Source organism: Biomphalaria glabrata, chromosome 5 (assembly GCF_947242115.1).
Source record: "Biomphalaria glabrata chromosome 5, xgBioGlab47.1, whole genome shotgun sequence".
Taxonomy (NCBI): domain Eukaryota; kingdom Metazoa; phylum Mollusca; class Gastropoda; family Planorbidae; genus Biomphalaria; species Biomphalaria glabrata.
The window spans coordinates 6726382-6743157 of record NC_074715.1 but is presented as its reverse complement, the minus strand read 5'-3'; the positions used below and the strand labels follow the sequence as shown (position 1 = coordinate 6743157).

Sequence of the window (16776 nt, the reverse complement as noted above, 5' to 3'; positions counted from 1 at the left end):
TATTATAACACCTAGGTATTTTGCGTTTTTAGTCTGTGTTACTGGTTTGCCATGAATAAGATAAGTGGAATTAATTTGTTTTAGTTTTTTTGTTACTCATAACAACTGACATTTTTCTGGGTGGAAAGACATGCTCCAATTTGATTCCCATTTCTGTAATTCATCTAATTCTCTTTGTAAAATATCTGTGTCTTGTGTTGTTTTTATTGTTCTATATATTATGCAATCGTCTGCGAATAATCTGACTTTTGTTCCTGAAGTAATGCAATTTGGTAAATCATTTATGTAAATTAAAAATAGTAGTGGACCCAAGACTGTTCCTTGAGGTACACCTGAGTTTACTGTTATCGGTGTTGATTTAGAGCCATTTATTATTACAGTTTGTTCTCTCCCTATCAGAAAGTCTTTAATCCACTGATGCAGTGGACCATTAATGCCGAAATATTTTAATTTTTTAAGCAAACTATGGTGGTGAACTTTGTCAAAAGCCTTAGAAAAATCTAGTAAGATAGCATAGTAGATAGTAAGATCGGGTAAACCGTTTGCACAGTATTTTACATTTGATATGAATGTATCGGTTAAACCCATTTTTGCAATCTACTTTTATTTTCCAGGCGAAAGAAAAACAAATTTAAAGGAAGATTAGCTAGGTTTGACATGGATCTAAATCCAATCCACTAAATTAGTAATACACAAACTAAGGCCCCCAGGATTCGAGTAATATCCGACTAGTTGATAATAAAAATGTACATTGACAACCCAATTATTTTTTATATACTAAGGCAGTGGTTCTCAACCTTTTAAGCTCGGCGACCCCTCTTTACAATCCCACACTCTGCTGAGGACCCCTCCCCCGCTCAGACACACAGCAATAGAAGAATAGACAAAACTATTCATTTTTTTCCATGGTCTCTGGCGACCCCTGGCAAATCGTCAATCGACCCCCAAGGGGGTCGCGACCCACAGGTTGAGAACCCCTGTACTAAGGTATTGACAAATTGTGATATACACAGCGCATTGTATCCCAGACTTTGAATTGCAAGATAAGCAAGTAAGGCTGACAAGTTTGTTCACCCCTAAAACCCACCTTACCTACCATACTTCATTTACAAAACTAAAGAAGGCTTACAAGGCATCATTCTTTAGGATTTTAAATCAATTTATTGGATTCTTGTTCTTACAATTCTAGAATTGAAAACAACAGAGTCAACATAAGCTTTTTTTTTGTCAATATGATACACAGGTTGATATTGAACCAAGTGCAGCAATCAATATACATGTAATACAGTTATACAACTTGACAATCAAATTCAACAATCTATACATTTGTACTACAGTTAAACAACTTGATAATCTAATGCAACATGATTATCACATGCAGCAATCAATACAATAGTAATTCAGTTATACAACTTGATTGCATGACATTTAATAGTTAATCTAACACCACTTTATGATCACATACAGATATCAGCAATAGAATTCAATGACACAACCTGTTAGTTCCATATCCATATGAAATATCTGAGATTAAAGAAAATTACCTTCATTCTCAGCAGTTCTCAGAAACACAACTTAATAACCTAATGGAACAATCATCACCAGTTTACAGTTATACAACTATGTCATGTAATAATATAGATGTCAACAACACAAAACATAATGATGACTTAAAATTATTTTATTGAAAACAGGTCAAGTTTATTCAATCTGACAACATTTAAAAACCACTAGATTTATTCTAACATTAAAGTTAAGTAAGTTCACCTTTCAGATCATGTGGTCTATAGGGCAGATGATGTAAAGGTGGCCCATGGTTAACAAGGGTGTCATGTGGCCAGCACAACGACCAATCTCCTTTATTTTTTTTACTAATGTCAGGTACCCATTAGAACTGGGTGGACAGAGGCACCCTAAACATCCCAAAATTTAAAATCCCAGTCTTCACCAGGATTCAAACCCAGGATCTGGTTCAGAAGTCAAGCGCTTTAACACTCAGCCACAGTGCCTCCATTCTAACATTGGCAAGTGTTTATTCCTTGAAAGCTTGCCAGGTTTTATCTACAACTACACTTCTAAAATAAGCTACACAATTTCATATGAGATTCAAAAGGCACTTTAAAGTATCTTTTAAAACCAGTATATACAAGGCCTATTTCCAATTTAGATACACAGCCTGAAGTCAACATTATTTTCTAATAAGATAAGTGTTAATGTATTCCCAGATTATACAAAACAAAAATCACATTATAATCATTAAAAAGATGTGTATTTTGAAATAGTTGCTCCTATATCAATCACTTATTTTAAAATTAGGTTAAATCTGTATCAGATAGTTATACTCTAAGGTCACTAAAAAAAATGCAACTTATTTATTTTAATGGAAGATTTTAATTCTAAATTTGATTTAAAAAAGTGAATAATGATCAAATGAATTTAAACTGAGACACTGCAATTAGGAAATAGTACAACTTACTTGTGTAGGCTATATCAGTACATGAGCACACAAACATTGTGCTAGACTGATTTAGACATAAGAATACATCTTCAAACTTGCTTATTTTAACATGCACTCATGAACAGAGATAACTTTTTGTTTTTGAGTTTCCTAATAATAAGCACTTTAATTTGTACACACTTAGTCACTAAAAAGAGTTTTAATTATACTGGTGTGTTAAAAAAAATGTTTACACTCTGATGAATATAAAATTAAAATCACAATGAAAAAAAAGGATGAATATTAACCTCATTACTATAAATAGATCTACTTGAATAACAAGGATGAAAAATATAAATAGAATTTCATTAAAAATACTAGTATTACAAACTATATAGAGCATTGCTTAAATTGTTTTTTAAAAAAGTTATTAATCTATAAAATCTATAAAAGGGGAAAGTATTTCTGTAAGCCTATATGAAAGACAAGAATGTCAGTGAAGGAAAACAAAACTTAGTGGGAATGTTGTGAGTATTATTTTTTTTTTACAATTTAACTTAGAAATGTAATCTCTAATCATTAAAATCATTCTAGCTACTAGTAGATTTATGATGAATAGTCATGACATAACTCACAGATCTAGAAACATGTGAACAGACAGAATTAAATCAAAACACTCATCCAAAACAATAATACAAGATAAACACTAAATTGACTGAAATCTATTAAAAGAGTAAAAGCATCCATACTAAATAATGTCAATTCATAATAGTTTGGTAGCAATTAATTTCAAAGCATCTCAAAACAGCTTTCCAATAGTATAAAACAGTATCGCCAGTATTTGTTTTCTGTTTCTGAACACCAGCCCATTTCTATGTCCAAATAACTGTTTAGAACTACATAATAGACTTCATATAATTAGATTTAGATACCAAAGTGATTGTAACAACAACAAACAAAAATTAATTCATTGACTAGAATTGTATTTCATGCAATGTAAACTCAAATATTTTATCATTGAAAGATTTGAACTAAGAAAATCTTGGTTAGCAAAGACCTACTTAGTCACTAGATTACATAGTTTTAAATGTCTGTCATCATTCTATATCTAGAGTACATTTGTTAATATTGACAGTCATATTACAAACAGGATCAAGAAACTTTGCATTAACTTATGCATATGCATTCTGCTATCACAATCAAGTAATTGCACTCTTGTAAGTCCCATGCAATCTTCCATACTTATGTATTTCATACAATAGATAAATTAAGCCATTAAAACAACGTTCATAAACAGTCTAAGTTTCTATGAAGTCTAAACACAAAAATAATTCAGACTTTGTAGAAACATATAACACAAACAAAAGCATATAAAAATATGTCATCACAACTACATCAAGCATTACTTTGACTTATATCACAAGTAATTTCAGCAGAAACAGTCCAAATTATGCAATCATAAAATGAAAAAGAATCAAAAGAAAATATGTTTAAATAAGTCCAATAGACATACCAAAATTAGTCTGTGTTACCAGTATGTCATAGATTTAACACTGTGTAGATCTTATTTTTTGCTTTAGTAATTTAATACAGGCAAGCTAATTAGTGTGGTCCTTTATTTCCATTCTCATAATATTTACTAACTAAAACTAATGTACAGTTTTGAGAATGAAAGTAAATCATGTTCTAAATAACAGACCTTTTTTATTAGAAAGAAGATTTTATTGTGCTATAAACAATTTCTACTGCTAGAGCATTAGAATTTGAAACCCAGATGTGTTAAAAATTCAAATTAGAATTTTTTTCCATAAATAAGAAAAAAACAAGGATTGAGAAAAAATTTATAATGTACCAGTATCTACTGGGCCTAAAAAAATAAATTTCCCTAAGAACAAAATTAGCTTTTAAGACCTTTATGATTTAAAAAAAAAAAAAAGGAAATTCAAATATACCAGTAAGAATGTTTTTAAAACATTAAAAATTTTCCTCCACTTAAAGTCTCATTTGACAATTCATTTTCATGAGATGAAATACAAACAATATTTTAAAATAATTTTAGGCCATTTCAAGAGACAAAGAATTACAAGACCTAGAGTAATGATAACAAACAAACAAACAGCTTATTAATTGTTACCAAAAAAAAAAAAAAAAAAAAGCAGCTTCATATTCTATGTTTTACAAATATCAAACTGATAGCAGTTGTGGTGCTGGATTTCAAATAAATATGTTAATATATATATTTATAAGTCAAATGCTTCCTTTCTATAATTAGGATCAAGGCTTTGTGCACTTTCATGCATCCCATTATCCATTCATGTATAGGTTTTAACATTTAGAAAGGAAAATATAAGCAAAAAAAAGCAGGCATAATTGCATTAGCAATTGAAAAGTTATGAATGACAATGACATGTGTCATTAGCTATAAAACTTTTTAAATGTTACTATGTATCAGAAGCTCATATAAGTACCATAAAAAATTGAAATCTTCATCCCAATTTAATCTTTATTTCATGTTTGTAAAAGTACTACTAGATTTCTAAACTTTCCAACAGTAAAAAGAAGCCTAGTTCATTTTTTTATAAATCTTAAAACAGCACTATAGATAATGTAGAACTGATGAAAAGAGTTTTACTGGATCACTTGTAGGCTAAAAGGAATAAGCTTTTAAAATTCATCAATCTGTTGATGAAAGTAGATTTGAATTATTGGAGATGTGATCACAGAGCACACAATTTTATGAAAGAAATCAGCCTACTAAGGAACAGTTTCTAACAAGCACTTCCAGTGAACAATCAGCTTGTCTGATAGGTAGTCAACAGTGCAGCATCCACAGGCTCCATACAACTTGGACATGTGAATGATCTCATCAGCCAATCATCTATACACTCTTTATGATAAGTGTGTAAGCATGGAAGAAATCTTAACTGCTCCCCAAAGCAAAATTCATTCATGCAAATGACACACCTGGAATAAAAGGAGGGTTTGAAACTATTGATTTTTTTATTATTATAGAACATTTTCCATACTCTTTAAGCATGTTCTAGGAGGCCCGGTGGCTGAGTGGTCCCAGTTTCAAATCCCGTTGAAGACTGGGATATTTAATTTCGGGATCTTTAGGGCACCTCTGAGTCCACCAAGCTCTCTGATGGGTACCTGACATTTGTTGGGAAAAGTAAAGGCGGTTGGTCATTGTTCATGACACCTTTGTTAACCATGAGACACAGAAACAGATGACCTTTACATCATCTGTACTATAGACTGCATGGTCTGGAAGGGGGAACTTTACTTAAAGAATGATCAGTAGGCTCATTCTCTTTTGTTTCATCTTTAATAAAGTAACAAAATATGTGTAAGTAATCAAATGAAGAAAGAAAGACTTAACAATTATAAAGTTAAATAAATTATAGGCAAATAGTCTTTTAAATTCATAGCTATGGTAATTTGTTGGAATAAATTGTAAAATATCCCTCAATACGTTATAGAAGTTAAATTATAAAAGTATAACAACTTTTTTTTAAATTATTAAACTCACTCTTTGGCTTTTCTGTTAGTTCCATCATATTTTCCAGTTGGTAGATGATTTATTAGTCCAAGTCTCTGAGCTATTTTAATTTGTTCATCTTCAGTTAACTGAGTAGCTGTTCTGCTCACTCCAGGGGAAGGATGATATATTGGCATACGATTCTGCAGTTCTGGCTGAAAATGAATAACATATTCATGAATATAAAACTAGTCAAACATTTTGTGCCACTTTAACAAATTAAGATTGAAATAGCATATTTATTTTATTCTTGAACAGACTTTTATGACAGTAAGCTTTCACTGTTTAGCTAGGACAAAATATTTTTTTACAATTACACAACAAAATAAATTGTTCATTGTAAACAGTTCGTCCATCATGGTTTAATGATGACCACTTTGTCATCCAGGGGGGCTGAGGGCTATGCAATGGGGTTTAGTGCCTCCTCATGTGGCTGGTGAGACCTATGTGAGCCTGAAATGTTTGGCTGCACACTGGGCAGGTTATTCCAGATGGAGCTAGTGTCATTGGCCTTGCTTTTCTTCTCTGGCGTTTTTCTTCTGCCAGCGTTGTTCTCTTTTCCTCAGCTACCTGTGCACCAGTTTTCACAGCGCGATGCCATGATGCTCTGTCTTGAGCCTCTGTGCTTCCAGGTGGCTGGGTCTATGCTGAGCTCTTTCAGAGAAGCTTTGTGGGTGTCCCTGAAGCGTTTTCTTTGACTGCCTTGAAAGCGCTTTCCTTCGCTTAGTTGGCCATATAAGAGTCGTTTAGGGATGCTGTGGTCTTCCATTCTGAAGACGTGTCCTGCCCATCGCAGCTGGGACTGCATCAGGATTGTGTGGATGCTTAGCAGACCGCTTATTGAAGGACTTCAGTATCTGGTATTTTGTCTTGCCATTTGACATTCAGTATTTTTCTTAGACATGTCATGTGGAAGTGGTTCAGTTTTTTTGCTCATTGTAGGAGCAAGATAAAGGCTTATAATCTATTGGATTGGACATGGTAATTATCTATGCTTATGTATGTAAAATGTATGTTCAAATTGCACTCTAGGAGAACATATGGGATAAAATTTTTAATAAGAGAAAATGACAAATTAATTATAGTGAAATAATGGACAGCCTACCAGCAACACAGGACAATATTTACATATGGGCTAACATTGGTATTAGTTACTAGTGCAGGCACATCTGATCCTTAGTACAGAACCATAGCCCTAGACACAAAATTTAACAAAAAGTAATAATGAAACTGATTTGCAAAGAAGTTGTAGCCAAATTCTCCTCCTGAATGCTCAAAAACACCTCATCTGTCCCTTGACTTTCCCCATAAGGATGCTGTGACAGTTTGTGAAACCAAATCTCTCCACTTTTCCTGGTCAGCAGCTGTTCTTAGCAGGATATCAAGAAAGAGCCGGGTCCATTCTTTTACATTGTCCATCCAGCTTTTTTTTTTTTGGATGACCCTTTCCTCATACACCCTCCACTGTACCTTGAAGGAGCATCTTGTATTAAATTGTTAGCTAGCCCATGCATATCTCCCCAGGCAACCGTGATGAGTTGCGATGGCAAGTGCAATGAGTGACAATGAGTGACAAAACAACAGTTCAGGAAGGATCTATGCTGTGAATAGTACTCAGGCAATTCATGTTGAATGTAGTCATGAGATCAACCAGAATGGTCGAGCGACATTCAGTCAGTTTCTAGAAGGCCAGTGGGGACATATATATAAAGCGCGGGGGTGTCACAGTCAGACAGTTCACTACTGTCCGGTTCACTACAGACAACTTGGTTCAGAGGTGTGGTTCTGCACGGTGCATTATGATGGTTCGGTGCATAATACTGTCAAGTACTATCAAAACAATATCTTGACCTTGATCTGCAATCGAGTCTGACACAATGAGCCCAGTGTGTGAAATTAGTCCCGAACAGTTGAACCCAGTGAAAGTCTGGGATGAGGTGGAGAGGCCAGTGAAAGAGTTGATACGACAGTATGGTTATTAACAGAGAAATATTTGTACAGTCAGTGTGACGTGTTGCCATTTGTAAAGTATTGGCTGTGATTTATTGGACATTATTTAAACTGTTACATTATTTTGGAGTTATACTAGAAATAGGTTTTATAGATCTAGTAAGGACAGATCTAGATCTATTATCTAATCTAGCTCAATAGTTTATTTTTATACTAATTTATACTCAATAATAATAAAACTCAATTATACTATTATAGTACGACAGTGTAAGATTTAGCATAGGCACCCACATGGGGTGCAAGGTTGTGCACATGCACCTCCCCGGATTAGTAACCAGTAGTGCTTCCACTGAAGTACAGTGGCAAGGATAAGCTATTATTATAATAAACTAGAATAAGCTAATCAGGAGTTGATGTCTGTGGCATTTTATCTCTCGAAAGATGATGGTGTGACCTCTCCCTTGGCGGTATATTAGCAAGAGCTGGGCTCCCCACACGTCAACACTCACCTCTCTTCCATGCTGACCGGATCTATAGGGATGGAACACCATGGCTACTTAGGGTCAGGTGGATGCAGGAGTTTGCTAGAGTGCAGTGGTCTTACCAATGTCCCCCCCTCCCGCCTTCAGGGCTCCAAAAGCGAAATTTATTCTTTTTAGGGTTTACTCCCTTAGCCTTGGACCTTACAGGGACATACACTATCATTCAGAGCTATGGCTATGAGCCATAGGTCAACTTGCACCCCTCAGCAAAAAATCCTGGGGCGCCCCTGAGAGCTAGATCTAGACACTAGAGTTCACTAGAGTCTAGTTCTAGACATCTAGATCTAGTTATCTAAATCTAGATTCTAGATCTCAGATGTAAAGTAAAAGTACAGTAAAAAGAGTAAAGAGTAGAAAGTAGAGTAACTCTGTAAGACTCTATTGTCTCTATAGATCTAGAATATAGATTATATAGAGTCTAGGAGTAGTTTAGACTAGAGTCTAGAGATCTTGACTAATGAAAATAAAATTAACTCACTTGACTAATATCAGACTTGAGTCAGTTTCAGAGAAAGATTAGACTGAGTCACTGACTTGAGTCAACTGACTTCAGTGACAAGACTGAAGACAGTTCTGAGATGAGTTCAAGACTAAGTCTGACTAAGTCCAAGTCGACCAAGATTGAAAATAAATAGTTATAGACGTATATCTACAACTCACCTGAGTTCTGTATGGTGGAGGTGGTTCAACGAACGGCGTTGGTTCTAATGCTGAATCATGACTATCGTTACCTCGAAGCAGAGAAATGTCGTCGTTATTTGAGGATTTAAAACAGTTTCCCATCTTAAACGTTTTAGGCTATTTCCTTTGTTCGATATGTCAACGGATATCAATTGTTTAGGTAGGGTATGACGTCATTTTACCCCCCCTCGAACAAACCAAAACAAGCCTAACCACAGCGTATTAAGCTTCCGCTGTAAAAGTATAGATGTCTAGCTTCTAAAAGTAAAGAAGGAAAACATTTTTTAAATAAACAGGGTATGAACCTTTTATATATATATATATAATCTATGAGAAGGAAACAAAATCTATAGTATAAATAATTAAAAATACGACTAAATCTTTCCAATTTATTGAGTTTAAAAGTATTAAAAGCTTTTACTTCTTCATCCGCGACTTCTATGCAACAGTGTGTAGATGCTTTATTGACTCTAGTCACTGAAAGTTATAAATAGTCTTATTAGCATACTAATGTTTATACACATTATAGGCAACCTTAATAGTTAAAATTTAAATAGGCTCCAGGCGTCTCGGTTATATTATATATATATATATATATATATATATATATATATATATATATATATTTATATATAATATGATACAGACGTTACTTAAAAAAAAAAAAAGATATAGCCTATATATATATAGAGAGAGAGGGAAAGAGAGAGAAAGGGGGGGGGGGCAAGAGAGTTGTAATGAACTGATCATGAAAGCGTGTCAAGAAACATATTTCAAGGATGATACCAACGTTGTACAGCTGAGATAATTTTAAAAAAGCAAATTATATAATTATTATATATAGATATGTCCATGGGGGGGGGGGGGGTTCAGCACCGAGTGACACACGAATAGAAAAAAAAAAAGAATATTAATTGGCTAAAACTAGAAAATAAAAGCCCGAATGGAAAAATTGAACATCGGGAAAAAAAGCAGATTAAAAATAAATAAATTTTAAGATATATACCCAAATATGTCTAGGCCTATCTTCTGTAGCCTACTAATCTAGATCTATACATTGTATTTAAGGCCTTATTATATATATTTTATTTTATTTGGTATAGGCCTAATTGTCCAAAAAGTTACGTGATAACAAGGGGGGACGCAAAGGCAGTTTTTTTATGAGCAAACATTGTTTGTAGGCCTTTGCATTGTAGTTATTTTATATTTTAGTAGGCCTATTAATTAGAGACTTTATTACTAAATTTTAAGACAAATTAAATGATTAATTATGTGACGTCGTTTTATAATCCAAGTCTTTTAAAGAAAACATATTAATGCCTCATCTTCAACAAAGAGATTCTATAGTGAACCACGTTTTTACGGCAGTACAAACCAATTTCTCTCAACTAACGTACTATCGCAATATTTACGTGTTTTTTTTTGCGTGGCCTAAGCTGCTACAGGACACCTTTCTAAAGATGAGTATGGTCCCTAAGAACAAGCCCATTACGAACCCGCATAAACTACTACAGCTTTCCTCAGGATGTGTGTGTGTGGGGGGGGGGGGCACCCCTTAGGAAGAGGGCCGACTTTTTCACATGAGGGCGCTACGCCCTGACCAATGGGGAGAAGGTGAAGCAATTCAAATTATTTTACAGGGGTATAATTTAAAAGTTGTCTGTTCATTGTAGTTATCAATCAAATTTTGATAAAAGGTCACTATTAATGTTTAAAAAGTTAAAATAGTGTAAGATAAAGACTTCGTGTCTTCTACTTATAAGGATCTTTTTAAATGTTTACCTTTTTTTTTGTGAGGCGCCTGCAAAAATATCGATTAAAAACGTTTTGAAGAAAATATTTCAAAACGTCTCTACTGACGTGATTCTTTTTGAATGGTCAGAATGGTCAAAATTCTCTAGTCAGAATGGTCAAATATCTCTAGTCAGAATGGTCTAAATTCCCAAGCGTTTATTAACATCGTTATAGTGACGGCCTTTGTGTGACAAAAACTAAAAAGTTCTCGGCAAGGTTTCTTACTGAACATGAAGATGATCTTAAGACATACTTGCGCTATATGTACCTTGAATATCCCCCGTATAATAGTATTGGCCAATGCTGCCTCCTTTAATAGACTTAATTTGAGCAACATATTTTAACTAGTATAAATAGTGATTCCAAGAAACTATTTCTTTATCAGAACGTCCCACTCCGTTATAATTTAACATTGACATGGACTCTTCTTAATACGGGAAGAAAAATACGATGAAGACGACACAAGCTAAGAACGAAGGAAAAAGCTTGGAGGACCACATTGCTGGATGGATTTGTGACAAAAAATAAATGGGCGAGTGCGCCAAAAGTTTGAAAAAAAACTGTCTCGAATTTCTCTCATACTTCAGATACGGCCCGTTGACCTCTTCTTAATTGAAGTTTAGTTATAATGTTTTTTGTTTGGTGTAATGCACAAATTGTAAGACTAATTTCCATACGGACAATAAAGATTATTATTATTATTATTATTATGTTAGAAATGAACGAGTAGTCATTCTCTGGCGCTGCCAGGGTCGAGTTTCGCTAAAGAGAAACAAAATTCATCGTAGTCCCTTTAACAGTTTCCACTGAGGAATTTTCTGGTGATGTGGCAGGTCTGCAGCAGTATTATTATTATTATTATTATTTGACCTGCAAACTTCTCTCTAGTAGAGATGGGAATCGAACCCAACTTTTAAAGTTCGGGTTCGGTTCGGTTCGATGACGAGTATAGTTCGGGTTCGGTTCGGTTCGGTCAGGTCTAAAGTTCGGGTTCGGCTCGGTTCGATGTTATAAAATTATGTAATAGCAAAATTAAGTTATAAGGTTTAATACAATTTATCAGATAAAACACTTTAAGTTTAATTTTTACATAAAACAAATACTTTGCAACATATAATAGGCCTATGGGCAATACTTTTTCCAAAATAATGTTGCCTACATACATTTTAAGCAATGTAAAAATTTCTTAATGGAGATAGAATTGAAGATGCGGCAGGTTTTTGCTCAAGTCGGCAAGTGGTTTAATTCTGGGCAAGACTCGGCGCTAAGCGTATTCTAACCTTTTTCTCTTAGTAAGAAGAGATATTTTTTTTAAAAGGCTAATATCGATGTGCTTTCTTTCAGAACGCACAATTCATCATAATAAAAAAACAAATATTCTTCGTATAAAGACGTCTCTATCGAGGATTTTTTTTTCACACATAAGTCGTCACTATAATAAATTGCAATATACGGTAGAAATTCGACTATTCTGAGACAAAAAATGCAGAAGAATCTCAATAGCGGAGATGTTTTAAAATGTTTTCTTCAAAACGTTTTGACCCATATTGTGCATACGCGCCTCGCAAAAAGCAATCTACAGTTGACAAGGTCTTATTAGAAGATAAAATGACATCTCCTACTTAATATATTTTAATTTTTAAACATGTAATTATACTAATATTTAGATAAGTTACACTGAAAATAAAACTTTTTTTTTCTATGCCCCCTCTCCTTGTTAGTTGGTCGTTGGTTTGTCGCTTACGAACAGCTAGTACAATTGAACCAATATAGGCGTTTTATATTTTTACCGGTAAGGATAGTATAGAGGGACTTCTTATGGTCCGTCAGTTACGCTGGGTAGGGCACGTATCCCGTTTGGGAGACGAACGTGTGCCAAAGACAGTCTTTTTTTCTTTTTGTGAGCTAAAAGGTGGCCGCCATAACAGAGGCGCCTCACGGAAATGCTTCAGAGACCAGCTTAGGCGTCAACTTTGCTTACCTGACATAGAAGAGAGCACCTGGTTGCATGCGGCCTTAGAACGAGTCAGTTGCAGTTCACTCCCGAAGGCCACGGGATACACATTTGAGACCAAAAGAAAATCCGCTGCCGAGGACAAACGCAGACGCGAAAAGAAAAACTAAATGGACCACCTGCGGACAGTGGTTATGCTTGCCATGGATGTGGCAAAATATATAGGTCACATCTGGGACTGCGCAGCCATGGGAAAAACTGCATTCCTCACTAATCTTCGGACTCGAAGACAAGCCTTATAATAACATATAAACTTAATAAACTTTAAAATAAAGTTCTTATGTGAACAACTCAATATAGCCTAACTGTTATTACAATATTCACATATTTAACTTTTGATAGAGATGTAATATTAATGAAATATACTGATATTTAAACGAAATCTAGGTTTCAAGATTGTCTGCCGTTTCACATTTGCATTACGCTAATTTCATCATACTCAATGCATAAACACAAATCAGTCGCTTAACCTCTTCTTATCGCCACCAGACACCACACACACACACACACTCTATGACACCCCTTTTTGTCAGGAAGTTGCGTCTCCCCATCCCCCAATTCAAGGTACTCGCCATCCCCACCCACGTGGGAGGACCCAAAGTTTGAGAAACGCTGCATTAAAAATACTGATGATCAATGATGCAAAACAAAATAATAGTAAAAATATTCAGTGGCGTTGCTAGGAATTTTTCATCATTTGGGAGCCCGGGAGGGGCTGGACCTCTTTGGGGGCCCCTGCATTTTGCGTAATATTGAATATTGTAAAAAACACTCATTTGAGGCCCCCCTCAAGTGGGGGCCCGGGGAGATTTTCCATTTCCCCCCCTCCCTCACCCTTGCTACGCCACTGATAATATTCCAATATGGAATACTTCACAAATTTGTAAAAATAAATCACTTAATAGAAGATAATTAAAATTTATTTTAAACTAGAACACAAATGAACTTATTGTAGATTTATATCTACACTCTCTAATTGGCCAAAACTATTCTTTTCTCAACTAACAGCCATCTCAAATAAAAGTGACAATATTTTAATGTTGACTTTGTACTTACTAGGAACTAGAGTCTAGATCTAGATCTAATTAGAGGGCGCCTATTCAACTCAAAACCAATATTGCAAACAGCCCGCGAAAATTCAAGGCCAGGGGGGAGCCGGCACATACGGAAAAACCTATGGGAACCCCAGCGCGCCGCTTTTTTTTTCTTTTTAAAGTTTTCAAAATACCCCCCCCCCTCCCAAGTTTTCAAAGTATAATGGAATCAATGGAATTTAAATAAAATATTTAAGTAATTTTTATTTTTTTTAAACCAAAAATTAAAAAAAAAGGATGTAGGCTACAAACTGCAAAATTAGTTCGGTTAAGATAAGGAGGGTTCGTTCGGTTCGGTTCGTACCAAGCAGTTTCAAAGTTCGGGTTCGGTTCGGTCATAAGTGAGGTTCGAGTTGGGTTCGTTCGGTTCGGGTTCGGTTCGTTTCCCATCTCTACTCTCTAGTACAAATTGTACAAGATAGACTTTAAAAAAAAAAATGAGTTTCTGAAGCTCAAAAATGCTGAAAAATACTTGGTGACCAGGGCTTTGCCCCGGTCCTCGATGGGTGATTTTTAAGCGCTCCCCAAGACCAATAGATGACTAAGATATATTTTCCCCTTTAGATGGTAGTAAAAGTTTGAATAACACAGCAAAATGTTATACCGTTTCCGTCTAAAAGTCTAACAAAGGAAACATGTTTAGGTGATTTGAATAAATATACATTGTAAAATATGCAAAACTATTGAACAAATGTCATAAACAATGAATTTTCAAATAGAATTTTACATTTGTGCACAAATCGATGAAAATAGGTAATCAGCTTCTTGTATTGGGGAAAGTGGATAAAGTTGATAGCGGGGGGGGGGGGTGACACTCAAAGTTAATACCGATAGCCGGGGGGGGGGGGGAAACCCTGGGCTAACCGAACCGGGTGACATCGACCCTAGTGACGCCACTGGATAGGTCCACAGCAATGGCAGGCATAAAGGTGGGGTCTACTCCTAGGTCACAAATAGTAAAAACAGATCAGAACTAGGAAAAAGGCTGAAAATGCTGGAGAGTGGAGAGTAGGCCTATGCAAAAAAAAAAAAGCAAGGTCAAGAAAGGGGCCTATGACACCATGACATATGAGCATTTAGCCATAATTCCTTTATCTGCCCAGCAATTCGCCCCGGAGAGGAAACGTTGGTGCTGCATGGTGAAAAACTACCAAACCAAAAGCAACCAAAACAACACGGGAGGTAACCGATATATAGCTCTAAAGGCATTATAATTAAAATGTAAAAATGCGATTAAAACATAAAGCACCAAATCAAACAAGATATATAAAAATGTTGACTTCCTGTCATGTCGTTCAAACTTCGAAAAATAAGTTTGCACAAAGTTGACTAAGTCACTAAGTGACTAATATTAAATATATAGTTTAGACTATAAGTATAATCTATAATAATTAATATAGTCTAGATTAGATCTAGATCTATAAATATACAGAGTCAGTCTAGATCTAGAATCTAAATATTATACTCTAGATCTCTAGTGACGTTTACTCTTAGTATAACTCTTACTGGTAACTAAACTTTAGTTTACTAGTATTATTACTAGTTTAGTCTACTGAACTGGTCTCAGCTACCAGTACTGAGTACCACTTGACTTGACTCAGTTAAAGTTAAATGACTGTCTAGTTGACTTACCAATTACCAGTACGGTGAGTACCACTGCCACTGAGTCCTGACTACCAAATAAAAAAAAGTACCAATTCTGAATTCAATTGAATAATGTTTGAGTCTAATTAATAGACGCTACTCACAGTCACAGGCTACTCGATCTACTCTAGAATTTTTTATTCTAGTACAGTAGCTGAGTAGTAAAAAGTATGTGGTGTGGTACCTAGTAGTAGAGTAGTAGTACCAGCCTAGACTACTCACTCACTCACTGGGAGTGGGACCACTACTCCACTAGATTCTAGCTAGTCTCACTGTCTAAGTTGACTAACATAGGGCCTGGGCTGCTGAGGCTGATTCAAAATGTGCACAAGACTAAGACCATAATCTGAACCATAATCTTCAAATACGAAAACAAAATTTAATAAAATACTCTGAAAGACACAAAGTGACAAAGATAAAGGCACATTCCTCGTCCCATATGCCAGGACAAATTTGTACAAATACTCCTTCTTCCCTAGTGCTATTAGAGCATGGAATGGGTTGCCTGAGCTAGCCAGGAAAACCAGTGATTTGGCTGAATTTAAGTCATTGGTTAATATGCATGACTAAATGCTTGACGGGTAGGACGTAATCATCTTCTTTTTTGAAGTAATGTCTGTATTACATAAGATAAGATAAGACACTAGATCTAATTCCATAAAGTTTTTTTAAGACACTAAATTACTTAATTAGTCATCACTAAAAACTAAAGCAAAGTTTAAATTGTAATATGTTAGATCTACTATTAGTGTTAAAACTAGTCTCTAGAGATTTCTATACTCTATTAGTGTCTATAGTTATATAGAATATTATATAGTCTATAGACTCACTAGACAATCTAAGTCTAGATATAAAATATAATATTATATAATAACTTATTAAATTATTTATAGATCTATAGATTTTTATATAATCTATGATAGATTAAATAGATCCAACTAATCATAGTTACGATATCATCCACACTAGTCTTCTATCTAATTTAAAAGTTCTAACTTCTACTCTAGAATGACTAGATCTAGATCTAGAATCTAGACTTAGAGCTAGACATCTTAGATTTTAGTCAACTTAGTCTTAGA

The 16776-nt window shown here is 34.7% G+C and overlaps 2 protein-coding genes across 3 annotated transcripts in view; one reads left to right on the top strand and one right to left on the bottom strand.

Moving 5' to 3' along the window:
- Positions 1 to 1663: 1663 nt before the first annotated feature.
- LOC106055504 (RING finger protein 11-like) lies at positions 1664 to 9360 on the bottom strand. Its single transcript, XM_013211789.2, has 3 exons — positions 9131 to 9360; positions 5970 to 6133; positions 1664 to 5401 (listed from the first exon to the last, which is right to left on the bottom strand). The coding sequence occupies exons 1-3, from the start codon at positions 9251 to 9253 to the stop codon at positions 5230 to 5232; spliced, it is 459 nt and encodes a 152-aa protein (XP_013067243.1). The 5' UTR covers positions 9254 to 9360; the 3' UTR covers positions 1664 to 5229.
- A 69-nt stretch (positions 9361 to 9429) lies between these two features.
- Positions 9430 to 16776, top strand: part of LOC106055493 (RNA helicase aquarius-like) — a 39724-nt gene continuing 32377 nt past the window's right edge. Inside the window, exon 1 of one of the 2 annotated variants that reach the window (XM_056028481.1) lies at positions 9430 to 9448. The gene's annotated coding sequence lies outside the window, so the exon portion shown is untranslated. Of the gene's footprint in view, positions 9449 to 15560; positions 15700 to 16776 lie in introns of those variants that run through there. The other variant, XM_056028480.1, reaches the window with a different exon arrangement.

Excerpts from the sequence above, each read along its gene's own strand:
- LOC106055504 (XM_013211789.2), bottom strand. The coding sequence starts at position 9,253 with ATGGGAAACTGTTTTAAATCCTCAAATAACGACGACATTTCTCTGCTT. Across the intron at positions 6,134-9,130 it reads CTCCACCATACAGAACTCAG|CCAGAACTGCAGAATCGTAT; the intron begins GTGAGTTGTAGA and ends ATTCATTTTCAG. Across the intron at positions 5,402-5,969 it reads ACTAACAGAAAAGCCAAAGA|GTGTGTCATTTGCATGAATG; the intron begins GTGAGTTTAATA and ends CTTTTATTCCAG.